Genomic DNA, 14832 nt, shown 5'->3' on the forward strand with positions numbered 1-14832 from the left:
ATCAATTAGAACATGAGCCCAATTACCAAAAACAAGTAACGTACCAGTAATAACTCTAGGATCTTGCTCTGCCTCCTGCTGAGTTATGGAGTTGATACGCCCATGGGCCTGATACCCTGAACCATTGTTACGGCCGCCTCGAGTTCTAGCACCCTATCTATTGCGGCCGCCTTGATTTCTAGCCTACCATCAATCTGATTGTCACTTACTCTTTTTATCTAACTCATGTGAAAATTCTAGATTATGGAAGCATCCTTGAAGAGACGAATCCACCTCTCGAGAATCATGAGATTTCGGTCTATTATGCTAGCTTGGATGATGTTTGGTGTAGAAATGAGATGATCGTCGACAATGCATTAGCATATGCAGTAGCTATTGAGATCATGTTGAGCAATGACATTGAACCCTATTCCATTGATGAATGTCGACGTAAAACTGATTGGTTAAACTGGAAACAAGCAATCCAAGTTGAACTCGATTCGCTTGCGAAACGTAAGGTGTTTGGACTTGTAGCTCATACTTCTCCACATGTGAAGCCTGTTGGCTACAAGTGGGTTTTCGTTCGGAAGCATAATGAGAAGAATGAAATTGTGTGTTACAAAGCTCGTCTTGTTGCGCAAGGCTTCTCACAACGCTACGGGGATTGACTACGACAAAACTTATTAACCCATTATGGATGTGATTACTTTTCGCTACCATATCAATTTGATAGTTTTCGAAAAACTGAGTATGCAACTGATGGACATAGTAACTGAGTATCTTTATGGGGATCTTGGTACGAAAATTTATATGAAAGTTCTCGAATGACTTACATTGACTGGATCAAATATTTCCAAACCTCGGAATATGTTCTTAATTCAGCCTTCGTGTGAAAGTTCTCGAATGACTTACTAGTCAGGGATATGTGAACAAAGAACTATGCCTTTGTGTGTTCATTAAAAAGTCACATTCTGGTTTTACGATTGTTGCAGTATATGTCGATAACATGAACCTCATCGGAATTCCTAAACGGCTCGAAAGAACTGATGCGCATCTTAAGTTGGAATTTGAGATGAAAGATCTAGGAAAGATTCAATACTATCTCGGTCTTGAGATAGAGCACTGTTCAGATGGAATCTTAGTACATCAATTGAACTACACCTAGAAAATGTTGCTCTGCTTTAACCAGGATAAATCGAAGCCTTCGAATACCCCTATGGTCGTTCGATTACTAGATGCAAAATGAGATCTTTTCCATCCGAAGGAGGATGATGAAGAGATTTTGGAGCCTAAAGTTCTTTATCTAAGTGCGATAGGCACTTTATTATGCTTAGCTCAATGCACTAGACTCGACATCTCCTTCGCTGTTAATCTTTTGGCAAGATACAGTAATGCACCAACACATAGACATTGGACTGATGTTAAAGACATTTTTTGTTATCTTAAAGGTACCATGGATTTATGCTTGTTCTATCCCTACGAATCCTCGAGTGATGTTGCACTCCCCTTATCTCGAGTCAATTCTTGCATTGTTGGTTATGCCAACGCAGGATACTTATCTAATCCGCACAAGGCGCGTTCTCAGACGGGTTATGTTTTTACCATTGGAGGCACCGCAATCTCTTGGAGGTCAACTAAATAGACCTTAGTTGCCACTTCGTCTAACCATGTTGAAATTCTCGCCCTACACGAAGTAACTTAAGAATGCTTCTGGTTGAGAGCAGTTATGGGCCATATTCGAAACTCCTACGATCTTTACCCCGTCATTGATGTCCCAACGACAATCTATGAAGACAACGCAACATGCATCGAACAGCTCAAGAAAGGCTACATCAAAAGAGACAACACCAAACACATTGCGTCAAAACTTTTCTTCTCACATCAACAACAAAAGCATAAGAAGATTGAAGTCACGTAAATCTGTTCACAAGACAATTTGGCCGACCTTTTCACCAAATCACTATTGAAGGCGACGTTTCAGAAGCTTGTTCAAGGAATAGGTATGCATAAACTTTCTGAGTTGTAACATTGCTAGTTCTCTTTGGAATTATGTCAAACTCAAGGGGAGTATCCTGAAGTATACTTTCTTGATTTTAATGTACTCTTTTTCCCTACGATTAGGAGCATTTTTCTCATTGGGTTTTTGCTACCTAACGAGGTTTTGACTAGGCACCCACCTTGGTTGATCATATCCCTGATGATGTTCCGTAGACGTTTCATTTGACCTTGCATTTCTCACGCATTTTTCCTTGGACTATGGATTTTGTCCCTACTCAGGTTTTTACCATAGCCATAGGTTTTTGTGAGACTTAGTTCCATATGAAAGTTCCTACCTTAGTTGAGAATAGCTTGTTCCTAGAATCAGTGCCGACGAGTCGACTTCGTCAACTCTACATGATGTCGAATCTACTTGAGTATTTACACACTCAAGAGGGAGTGTTATAAACTTCTTATTTAAGAGTGACTGTGTAAATTCTAGAGTAGATTTAATTCTAGTTATTCTTCCCTATTATGACTTGTATTCCTTAGAGGGAAAATATTTCTCCCTTCCCTTAGTACTATAAATAAAGGCACTGCGTAGGAGGAATAACACACCCTCTACACAACCCTACAAACACATCTCTCTCTATATTTTCTTTGTGATGCCGATCCCCTCTCCCTATCAGTTAAATATAGACCACAACATAAATTTTATTTGGGTTTTTATGACAAATTGTCCCTGACATTGATCAAACACATCATTTTGGTCCCTGACATTCAAAATCAATAGAAATGGTCCCTGACATTGATCAAACACATCACAAATGGTTTTTCCGTTAAAAACTCTTTGGGCAATTTTCAAAGCTTCGTAACTCAATCGTTTCTTAACCAAATTTGACCCATGATATATCAAAATGAAGATGGGAAAGTGTAGAACAAGATTATACCTATTTGGAAGACCAATGGTCACTGGAGATGGCCGGAAAATAGCCTCAAATGTGACTGGTTTGCGGAAAAATTGGAAAACTCGCCAGAAATTGGGTAAACTTTAAACATTCATAACTTCTTCAATACTCAACAAAATTGAGTGAATCAAAAATGAAAATCATAGTTATCAACGAGACAAAGAGAATGGTACCTTTATTGACTGCTAATTCACCGTGGTTTGACCGGAAAATGGCTAGAAATTGGATAACCATTTTCAAGTTAGTCAATTCCGAGCTATTTTTCGGCCAAACTACGGCGAGTTAGCCATCAAGAAAGATATCATTCTCTTCCTCTCGTCGAGAAGTATGATTTTCATTTTTGAATCACTCGATTTCGTTAATTATTAAAGAAGTTATGAACGTTTAAAGTTTACCCAGTTTCCAGCGAGTTTTCCAGTTTTTCTACGGATCAATCACATTTGAGGCTATTTTCCGGTCATCTCTGGCAATCATTGGGCTTCAAAATAGATATAATCTTGTTCTACACTTTCCTATCTTCATTTTGATATATTATTGGTCGAATTTGGTTAAGAAACGATTGAGTTACGAAGCTTTGAAAATTGCCCAAAGAGTTTTTAACGGAAGGACCATTTGTGATGTATTTGATCAATTTCAGGGACCATTTCTATTGATTTTCAATGTCAGGGATCAAAATAATGTGTTTGATCAATGTCAAGGATCATTTGTGATAAAAACCCATTTTATTTTCTAAAATTGTGAATTTTCTTATTTAGTTATTACAAGCGCATCTTGGAATAATCCAAAGCGCTTTGGTGCTCATTCTGCACAGTTGCTCCATACTGTCGGGAACAGCGTCTAATAGCCCCCATCTCCCATCTTCGTTAGTTCATGTTTTATGTAGTGATGGTCTTCCTTGTCCTCATTAGCCGTTTGTGGTGGGTTTGGGGTGACACTTTTACTAAGTCCAAGTGTCTGTGGTTTGTATCCCCGCTCACTGCTTTGCTTTGTGTTTAGTTTCGTTGTGTTTGCCTCGGCGTAGGCTTTCTTGCTTCTGTTTGGCTTCTTAGCCTTGGGTTCTTCAAAAAAAAAAAAAAAAAAAAAAAAATAGCCCCCATCTTCTTTATCTTCTTGACTGCCCATGGCTTACCCGTCAACCAGAATTAGTGTCATGGACCATGCCATTCCCTGCAATCCCTGCATTTCCCTTTCTATCCACCGGAAACCGCCACCCTTCCGCCAAATCACTTGGCCAAACACCGTCACCCACCACTCCAACATAACCAAATGGCGCCGCAACACGACTTCCGAGCTCCAAACTCCGGTGGCTGTCACCGACCGAACCGGTGACTGCTCTCCTTCAGTTCCCACACACAAAGTCACCGTTCACGACAGACAACGAGGAGTCTCCCACCAGTTCCTCGTCCCCGAGGTAACTGTCCGAGTCTTAACTTTCTTTTTCTTTCTTTGTTTGGTTGCTGAGAATTTCGCTTAGAAAGTTCTATCTATTTTCTCCAGAAAATTAAGTGAATGTGTTGAAATTGAAATTTCAGGACCAGTACATATTGCACACAGCAGAGTCGCAGGACATCACGCTTCCATTCGCTTGCAGGCACGGTACTGTTCGTTCAATCATTTTCTAGTAATAATTTTCTTCAAGAGGATTAAAATTCGGGACTGGCTAAGGTTCATGTAATCAACACAATTACTGTATCGGTCATTTATAGTCATGTATGATATTCTCTCTTTTCCGTTGTATATCTGATTTAGGGTTAATGGTGAATGGATTAAGTAAATGCATGTAATCGTAGCCAAATTCATCCCGCGATATGTTATAAAGTGATGTGGAGATTTTCCAATTCAATCTCTAGAGCATAATTTGATGTAGGTTTGGTTTTCCTTTTTTCCTTTTTTCTTTTTCCAGTTCATTCTATGATAGAATCTCGATTGTTTTTACTTGGCAGGTTGTTGTACCAGTTGTGCAGTACGCGTAAAATCTGGAGAACTTAGACAGCCTGAGGCACTAGGAATTTCTACCGAATTGAAATCAAAGGCATGTGGTTGTGTGGCTTTTTTAGTAGTTTATTCAATGTGTTTTGCATCAAAGATTTGTTATTTGATAATCAACTTATGTTTTCGAGTTTACTTGAAGGTTGGGTTTGTTCTGTGAAGAAATTATAGAAAACAAGAAATGAATTTCAGAACTACTAGTTCAGTATCGTCTTAAGTTAATGTATTGAAATTGGAAACAATAATATTGCAAAACAGCATTCCGAATTGCTGACAAAATGTGAAACTTATGGGGTCTTTGATCTTTCAAAACATTTTGGGAACTAGTCCTTTTGTGCTTGGAAGATGTTGATGCATCTGCCCCCTACAATGTCATTAAAAGAGTATTGAGTCCAGACAGCCACAAACTGATTATATTTCCCGACAATGTGGACATTATGTTAAACTAATAATAATGAATAAAGTAGTCTTGAATTGTTGTAATTTTGTCTGAAATGCAGGGCTATGCACTTCTCTGTGTGGGTTATCCATCATCTGATCTTGAAGTAGAAACGCAAGAGGAGGATGAGGTAATCTACTGAGATCTACCTTTCTCTCTCTGGAAATATAAAGATCCTATTTGGAAGTCAAAAAGTTCGAATCTATTTCATTGAGATGTAAATAGCATATAAAGTTTACTCCGCCTTTAATGAAAATTGTGGAGTCATTTTTCTGTCATCATATGTGATTTAGTACTAGAACTCTTGTACCTTTATCTGTTGCAACTACTGTTTGTTCTTTTTCTTTTTTTATGGATTTATTTGGTATATGATGGTGCTTTGCACTGTGTGATTGATCATGAAAGAAATTGTATCATCCACCTGAATTGTTCATGGATTATTTGTTCTGTCTGTCTTTCCATTCATCTGGTTATAGAAATCTGAAATATTTTCAACTACAGGTATATTGGCTTCAGTTTGGCAGATATTTTGCTCGGGGACCAATTGTGAGTTCCTCCTCATTCTCCAGAATTTTTCAAATTTCTAATAACAAGTTTAAGACTGATATCATGGGGTATTTAAAAAAAATTAAGATTGATAGATATCATGGGGAAACCTCGGACTGAAAACAGATCTCGTGTGGGGAAGAGAAGAACAATGATTAAGGCAATGCCAAGAAACTAGTGTATCTTAATTGTACAATATGTTCATGATGCAGGAAAGAGATGACTATGCATTGGAGTTAGCTATGGGGGATGAATAAGCAATGTAGAGTATTGGCTTTGGAGTTGCGACCTACTGATTAATCATGGATGTCGTATTTTGTTTGCTTGCCCAGAACGGTATCTTTCCATCTTCATGGACCTTGGTTTATGTACCATCTTTTCCACTGAGTGTACATCCAATGCTAAGTATGGTCGTTGCCTAGGTAATGTTCTCTTATACTTGCTTTGCTGTTGTCATTGTTTTTTAGCTTGGGTTGAACAAGGCCATGTGTGGCTTGAGTCAATTATCTAGGATGTTCTCTATGTAATCAATTGTTATGCAATACAAATTATTTCTTTGCTCGATGACAAGAATGAATGATAGGAGATCACTTGTCAATGTATCTATCAAAAATGCTATTCTGAAAATGATCACTTGCTCAATCGCTCATGCCAATAATAACCTGTGCGTGTTACTAATTTGGTTGTGAGCAATGAATATGTGTCGATGCCCCATTTGCTCCTTGTTGTGTACTTTCATCACTTGTTACTATTTTATCACCAGGTTAGAATACGCTTGTAGTGGGCAAAATGTATATTGGAAAGTTATTGCCATTAATACTTTCATTACCTGTTAGAAATGACCATCTTTAGTTCGAATGAAGCAGGACTTCTTTGTTTGTCTTAGTAGTTTTCTTTTGTAGCATCTCTCGCTCTCTCTCTCTCTCTCTCTCTCTCTCTCTCTCTCTCTCTCTCTCTCTAGATTCCTAGTTGTATAAAAGAACTGGGAATTCTGTTTTTTCTTTACATTCTAAACATAATCTGTCGCGCGTCTTAAGTTTATAGGCATTTATCTTGTATTGTTTGGATAAGAACCAGATATCAGTTAGTCGGATCTCTTTTTGGATGCCATGAGAGGTAATACTGCTAACCAAGGGAGGAGTAGATCCCTGTCGTCCCTTTGAGGACTGCCATCTGATCATATCCATCACTTAAATAGGAACAAAACGACATCGGTCATTAAATTTGATCGATAGTGATAATGGGTTTGGTTCGCAAAGATAGTGCGTCAGCAAGCACTTGCTCACTCTCCTCTCCCATCCTTATTTCGTTGGCCGAATTCTGTGTCTTCAAATTGATAATCAAATGCCAGTTGACAGCACACTGATAAACCTCAAAGGCCAGAAAATCTTTCCAGATTGTCGCTGCTGTCTGTAAAAGGCGCTAACTCCGGTCTTCAAGATACTTATGAGGTTCAATGGTTTGAAAGAAGAGCTGGTTGTGGTAGGGATGCATAATGACCTAGTTTTGTGCTGTGCGAGCCATCGATAAATTAAGGACGGCACCGGGCGGGATTATGATCATCCATGTTGTATTTGAGGGTATTTCCGGGCTTAAAAGGAACTCTTGGTTCAGATATATCGCCCTCTCAGTTCCCCTCCACCAAGAGAACGCCCTTATACCAATCCTTGTCCTAACCAGGACAGTCGGTGATGTAAGCAAGCCACCGAAAAGTAGATCGAGACTGAAACAAGTAACGAGTATTAATGCTTTTTCGGATGTGTAGAGAAGGTGAAATTCGGATAAGCCCACTCTGGCATGATACCACTCCATTAAGCATTCGAAGCAGAAGATAATACGGACGAAAGTAGGAGTAAGGTTGCAAAGACCAATTTGTAAGCTGCGACAAGGGAAATCTCAACCCCAAATCAAGGTAACAAGGATGGATCCTTGTATAAGGACCAAGGGGATCAAAGGTTGGGGAAGATTGGAGGTCACATCATTGGTGTCTTCCCACTAGACACGACACCCGTTGAAGAGATGACTACGACCCGCGAGAAAGGCTTCTTCCTCACCCTTATTACGAACCCTGACCATGTTTGGGGTTATCTAGAACAGCGGGTTGAGTAGGTAAGGAGGAACTGGCGGCCATGATTTTGTTTGAATACAAGTAGGGTAACAACGACAAATGTAAAATTGAAGTGCTTTTTGGGTGAGAGGAAGATTTGGGAATTTTGGAAGAGGAGTGAAAGCAGTGGTACGACATATCGTTAAAGAAGATATTTCAGATCATCCTATTGTTAAATACGGATTGGTTCGTCTCGAGATCCATGGACTCGACTCTTGTGTCTTTAGGGGTACGATGTCCAAGGCAATTTCTTGTTTGTTGTGCATACGCAACAGGCGCAATACACCATCATTTCGGGGTTTGAGGGATGGAGTTCAAGGCAACCCATTCAAAACTGAAAACGCCGCCGCTTCAAATCCAAAAGTTGCATCGTTTGCAAAAATTTGAAGACCAAACGGTACGTATTCTAGCTTACTCCAAAAGACGTGGTCTTCAGTTAACAATCCATTGTCAAGGTATACGGGTTGCTTCTCAAACGGATCGTTAGGGGCAACTGTGGGACCATGATTTTCTAGGGCCGGAGTAAGTTTGATCCATGTGCAATTACCTCAGAAGTCCAATGATGGACTCACCAGCTCTTAGCAGAGCTGTATCAAACGGAGTAGCGGTGCCACCATCACTCTACTCTGGGACACTAGGCAAAGTCTAGATGACCATGTTTGTCTTGCAAGACACGCGATCCAATCCAAATATGGACACATTAGATCCTATAAGTCATGGAGTTCCTACAATCTAGGGATTGGCTTGCACCGCAAGTAATCATAACACGCCCCGACCCTGATATTCCCTGAATACTAGGATAAACATGTGTTGGCCGACACCCGAGAGTGACGAAAGCCATTAATTGATACAAAAGCTAAGAATAAGAAGTAAATAAGGGTTATGAATTTAAAATACAATGAATTAATAATTTAGGAACGTGTTCAGAGCATACAACTAACTAGAGTTCTAAAAGAATTAATGTAAAATTTAATAAATAAAAGGATGTGTACACCGAGAGGACTCGAATATGTCAATGCGAAAGCGTTGACATCGGGATCGTATACCTCGATTCTAAATCCTAAAAGGGGGCGCAAAACAAGGGTGAGTGGACCAGGTTTATATATATACACATAATACGAAAACAGTTATGAACATACTAACCCCCAGGTTTATAAATAATGAAAACTACTAGCATAATAAGTGATAGGTTTTCTAAAACTCTAGCATGCCATAAAACATCTCAACAGGTATAACGCGGAAAAACATCATATAAATCATTGTGTGTATTGTCTCGTAGATTGTCTCGTAAGTGCGGTGTGCTGTTAGTAAGATCACTGAATAATAATACTCCCGGCCCAATGCCTGCACCTAAGTCTCTGTGCCCGTAGCCAGAGATAACTCCCTCCCGGCCCAACACCTGTCTCCATGTCCCTTAGCCTTTCGCTAGGATTATTTCTCTCGGCCTAATTGCCAACACCAGATCCTCGCCCTAGGCGGCATAGTGTCCACTAGGTACGCACAAATAGTTACACCTCTAAAAAATAACCACTTCATAGTATAAAGTCATCCATCATTTATATTATAAAGAGGGGTTTCGAAAACATGTTCTAGCATCCTATCGTCATCCATCGGATAGTCTACCAGTTCATGGTTTTTATAGAAAATACTATATATTAAAAAATATAAGGAAAACTAATGAAAAGAGCTTGAAAACTTTGATTTTTAACGATAAGGACAAAATAAAGGGTAAAATGAATAGTACCAGGTTTGACTTTTTAGTGTAAAAATGTGGTTTTTCGTTAAAGTGAACAGTACCACGGGCTTTTCGTTAAAACTCCCAAAACTATAGCTCAAAATAGTCTATCAATTAATTCCTCATAAAAAACACGAGACGAAAATCAACATATTCAATAAACATGCTTAACATAAAATCAAAACATAAATTCGTAAGGCATGCTATTCATTTATGCAATTGAACTATAAAATCATGTAATTTTAGAAGGGGTCCACTCACAGTACTTCGCAATCGAAAAGGCGCACAGCTAGCGAATATGCAAAAGCCACAATAAACCCTAAGCACAAAAATGGTATATTTCGTCAAACTCTACTCAAATGATTTAATTTGAGAAAACGGACATCGAAAACGGGTCCAGGACGTCGAAATTAGCCTAGGAGAGGTCCCGGACGAAATCCCGAAAAGTCAACCCTAAAAGTCAACGTTGCCCATTGTCAGAGTCAACTGTCAGAGTCAACGGTCAAAGGTCAGATTGGGCTTGGATTTGGGTTGGGCCAATTGGGCCATAAGGGTTTGGATTTAGATTTAAGGTTAATGGGTTTTAGGAAATTGGTTTTGGGAAAAGGGCTTTGGGTTGGATAGGTTTAGGGTTGTCTGGGCTTGGGCCCAAACCCATACATACACACACACGGCCCGAAGGCCTTATTGCAAAAGGGGTTGGGCTTTAAGCGCTTTAATTGAAACCAGCCTTAAAGGCCCTTTGGGACTTAAGAACAAATAACAAAAAGAAAAATGAACGGGTTAGGTTGGGTTTTTGGGTTTTGATAGTTTAGGAACAAAGGGGGTGGTTTGGGCTTGAGCCCAAACCCACACAACACACATACACACACACACTCACATGGCACAACGCACACACACGTAACACACCACACACGTGCGCCACACACACAAACCACACACTCACACGCACTCACCATACACGCACACACTCATACACACGCACGGCACACACACACGCACACGCACACACACACAGCCCACGAACTCACTGGAGTTCAACTGGTATGGGTTCCCTGGTTTCTGGAACTAATTGGAGAGAATGAACAATGGTAAAACACCTCTGTTCCACATGACTTTGGACTAAAACTTCACTAGAAATTGAGGTAATTCATCAGAGCATCAACATAGACGAAAATGAGTCAAATCCTCTTCAGACTCGACAAGACTTCGCCAAATTTTCTTGCTGGAGTTAGGGAAATGCACAGAGAGTTTCTTAGGGTTAAAACCTTTAAATCTCAACTCAAATCTAACACGCAAAGCATAAGAACATTACCCTTGGTTTGCTGGATACCCAAACGAGCTTGCATGACCCCAAATTCGACGATTCCATTACCGGAATTCATGATGTTCACCATTCAGTTTCTCAGATGAGAAATTCCAAAGTTTTGGATGGGTTTGATTTAGAACTTGTCAAAGTTCCACCGGAGAAGCTTGCCGAGAATTGGAGATTCGAAGAACACAAGCATGCATGGATAAAAAGTCCCAAACTCAACCCCAATTCATCATAAACCAGAAAGAGAAGTCCCGAGGCTTACCTTGATTTCTAAAAAATGGAGAATCTCGCCGGAGGGTTTTTTTGAGCTTCTTCACGCCTCGCAGCGACAAGAGAAAGAGAGACGGCAGGATGATGATGACGCCGTTGACGTCAAGGAGGGTGGTGTGGTGCTCTCGGGTGTGGGTCGAGGGGTGAGAGATCGAGGAGTGAGGAAGAGAGAGACGGGAGTGAGTGCAGAGAAATTTGGGGAGAGAGAAGGGAAAAGAGAAGAGAAAGGGAGGAGAGAAAGAGAGATGAGGTTTCTTAGAGTGCTGCCACGTGGTAGTTTGAGGGAGTTTAGGAATTTGGATAAAGGGTCTAGATTTAGACAAGTTAGGGGACCAAAATGATAAATTCAATAAAACTTTGGGAAAATAAAATAAAATTACATATAAGTTCAGGGGTGGCCTTTAACAAATCACAACTTCTAAGAGGGTGCAATATCTACTTCGAGATTTCCTTTAGGATTCTCCCAGCTTAGAATGAGGATTTTATCCTTAAAAAGTCTCTCTCCCCACAATATGAATACACCCACCTAAGGTTCATCTATGGTAACGCAATGCTTGATTCTAAAATCATTCACTAACTTGACCGTCAAAGAGCCTTTGGCCAACACATCCACTCCCTCTCCCCCCAGTTCTTAGGCTTGCTCATGGTTGTGTACTGTTTTGCAAGTTGCTCAGATTTACTCAGATTTGCGCTCAGCTACCACTCACGAAGGTGCGCAAATTTCGTTTGAACACACATCATGCTACACTTGTATAAATAGGCTTCTCACACTTAGTTGCAATAACCATTAACCCCATAGCATAAAAAAGGCATTCCACTTCTCAGATAGCCAAAAACAATTCACAACACATACATGTCCAAGTTAAGGCATGAAACTGAGGGTTTTAACACTAAGTTCCATGAGTGGTACAAAGTGGAACCTCCTCCACTTTCGAGGTCACCCAAGGCAAATCCTACATCATCGTTTAGCTCTGTCGACTCGGAGATGCCGCAGAAAAATATAAGTAAGGTCTATGGAAGACTCGATGAGACGGTGTCACCGAGTAGTGGAAGCAAAAGCTGATGAAGGCAGAAAAAGAGCTTGTGGACCTCAACGGTAAAGCCAACGAAGCTCTCTATCGTGCAAGCAAGCAAAAAACGAAGGCTACCACATCTGGAGAAAGGATCCCATTCTTAAATTTTGAATTGTCGCAGAAGCATCGCGACCATATTAAGTGTTATAAGCATTTCGAGGAGGGAAATTCCAAAATGAAGGAAGAACGCAATAAAGGGTTTGAAGATTTTCGTCAGGTAGTGAAGGGAAATGAACCAAATCAGCCACAATTGGATTATATGACAATGTAGAAGGTCAAATCTTTTAATAAAATTTGGTATCGGTGATCGTTTGGTGAGGGCTATGCTTAATAGCTATGGTAGAATAAATTTGAAAACGCAACCTAGCTTGTGGTTGACTTGAAATGTTTAATTATATGTTAAGCAATATAATATAGTTGTACAATGTATTTGCTTGTTATTATATGATAATAAACATGAGAACTATGTATCCTTGTTATCTTGGGCACCTACCATGTCCTAAACTACCTTAATGCGAGAACTATCAAATATGTAAATACGCACTATATACATTGTATGTAAACGATATGCATACAATATGCACATGATATGTACACTACAAGCAGATGCTATGCACAAAACTGGAGATCGGGTAAGGAGCTACTTTTGGCATTTATAAGACAATTTAAAGGCATGTTATTGGTATAGTGCATACAATTATAACATAATCCACAATGATCACATATATAAGGTTACGGTAACATATAGTGGATACAATTACAGCATAATCCATAACGATCACATATATAAGGTTACAATGAGAATTTGCAAGTCTTGTTCCATATATCAACCACCACTTAACCGGGCACATGGAAAACATGAAACTTGTTGTCACTTATTTTATGGACACGCATGACCAGTAACGTCCTCTAACCTTTTTCTTAATTTTGTTTTTCACAAAGGTTGGGCCACAACTAGGTTGTGGTCATACTTGATAAATTTCGAGGCACAACATATGTGCATCATAACTAGTGAACATTCCGGCTTCTCATATTAAGTTACAGCCTTGCACACCATGCACACCATATGAACATTACGGGAAAATTTTCTCAAATTTCACAAATTTCTGTAATTGGACACTTAAAACAGAAATTGGAACATACCCAGTATTCTAGCACGTCAAAAATAAAGTCTTTTCCACAACCCATAGCCCCCAACATGAAACACAAACCTTAATTGAACTTCTAAATATAAATTCATCTTACAAACAACCTATATATTCCATAAATAATTGATATAGGAACTTGGAATTAAATACCCTACCTTACTAGCCTCCAAATCGAGCAGATGTCTGAGGTGCCCAAATATGCCTGCCGAAGCTTTAGTTGTCGGAAAAAATGAAACTTTCTAGCCAAAATGGAAAATATGGTACAAACGTCCTATCCTTAAGAATGGAAGAATTTGGTGTGTTTGCTTATGGAAGAATAACACACATAGCTCAGAGATCTGACCTCAAACCTGAAAATCCCGACCTTACTTTTCTCACCTCTCTCTCGACATCCTTGTGTTTGAGACTATAGCTCTGAGCTCAACCCAAAACCCAGGGCTCACTCTTCTCACCTCTCTCACGACTTCCCTCTCTTTGAAATCAAAGTTGACACATCTGAGCTCAATATGTGGTGAATTGCCCTCATAAATATGGTCTTCATCTTCTATCCACTAAAATCTAAAGTTCAAACTTTCTTTCTCCTTTTAATGTAGTTTACTGTAGTAATATCGCTTGCAATAAAAAAATATTTATTATATAAAAAATCTTGAATGGATTGGAACATAATTAACTAAAAAAACTATATTTTTTACCAAATATTGGTTAAATTGTGCTCCTTGCTACAATCTTCCCCTTTTTTCTTTTTATCTTAATTTTTTAATAATAAGAGGGTATGCCGCCACACATTGATGGTAGACTCATGCAACCCCAAAACAAAATGAGGGCAGCAATACTTTTGGTCTCCACGTCAAATGGTATGCCAAAGCAAAGCCGTTTGCCCTCAAGTAATGCATCCATATAAGTTCAAACTCGAGTTAGAAGTTCTAAACCTTGCTTGCTTTTTGCTAGACCAACTCCTTAACGAGTACAAAAAATACAGGGAGAATATATAAAACGAGCAACCAGCAGCTCTGATAGGCCGGCAGCAAGACCCACAGTTGGACAAGGAAGGAAGGTGCCAAGTGGTGAAAGCTAAGCTTCATATTGAGAAGTTGAGATGCACGGGAGCACGAGTGATGTTATTTCACACAAAAGATCAAGCAAAACAGCTGTTTGAGAACAACAGCTATATATGCCCAAATGCCAAATTTCCCATGCAACAAAGTGGTTCATAATTCATGGTGTTAGGTTAACAACAAGCTTTACTTCCTTTTCTAGCAAGTTTTGATATTTCGTCCATCAAAAGT

At 39.5% G+C, this 14832-nt stretch overlaps 1 protein-coding gene across 1 annotated transcript; it reads left to right on the forward strand.

Moving 5' to 3' along the window:
- The first annotated feature begins 3921 nt into the window (after positions 1–3921).
- On the forward strand, positions 3922–6525 carry LOC126608200 (ferredoxin C 2, chloroplastic-like). Its single transcript, XM_050276035.1, has 6 exons — positions 3922–4335; positions 4457–4520; positions 4868–4956; positions 5414–5482; positions 5854–5898; positions 6111–6525. The coding sequence occupies exons 1-6, from the start codon at positions 4045–4047 to the stop codon at positions 6153–6155; spliced, it is 603 nt and encodes a 200-aa protein (XP_050131992.1). The 5' UTR covers positions 3922–4044; the 3' UTR covers positions 6156–6525.
- The last annotated feature ends 8307 nt before the right edge of the window (positions 6526–14832 follow it).

The sequence above is a fragment of the Malus sylvestris genome, chromosome 16, assembly GCF_916048215.2.
Source record: "Malus sylvestris chromosome 16, drMalSylv7.2, whole genome shotgun sequence".
Lineage (NCBI taxonomy): Eukaryota > Viridiplantae > Streptophyta > Magnoliopsida > Rosales > Rosaceae > Malus > Malus sylvestris.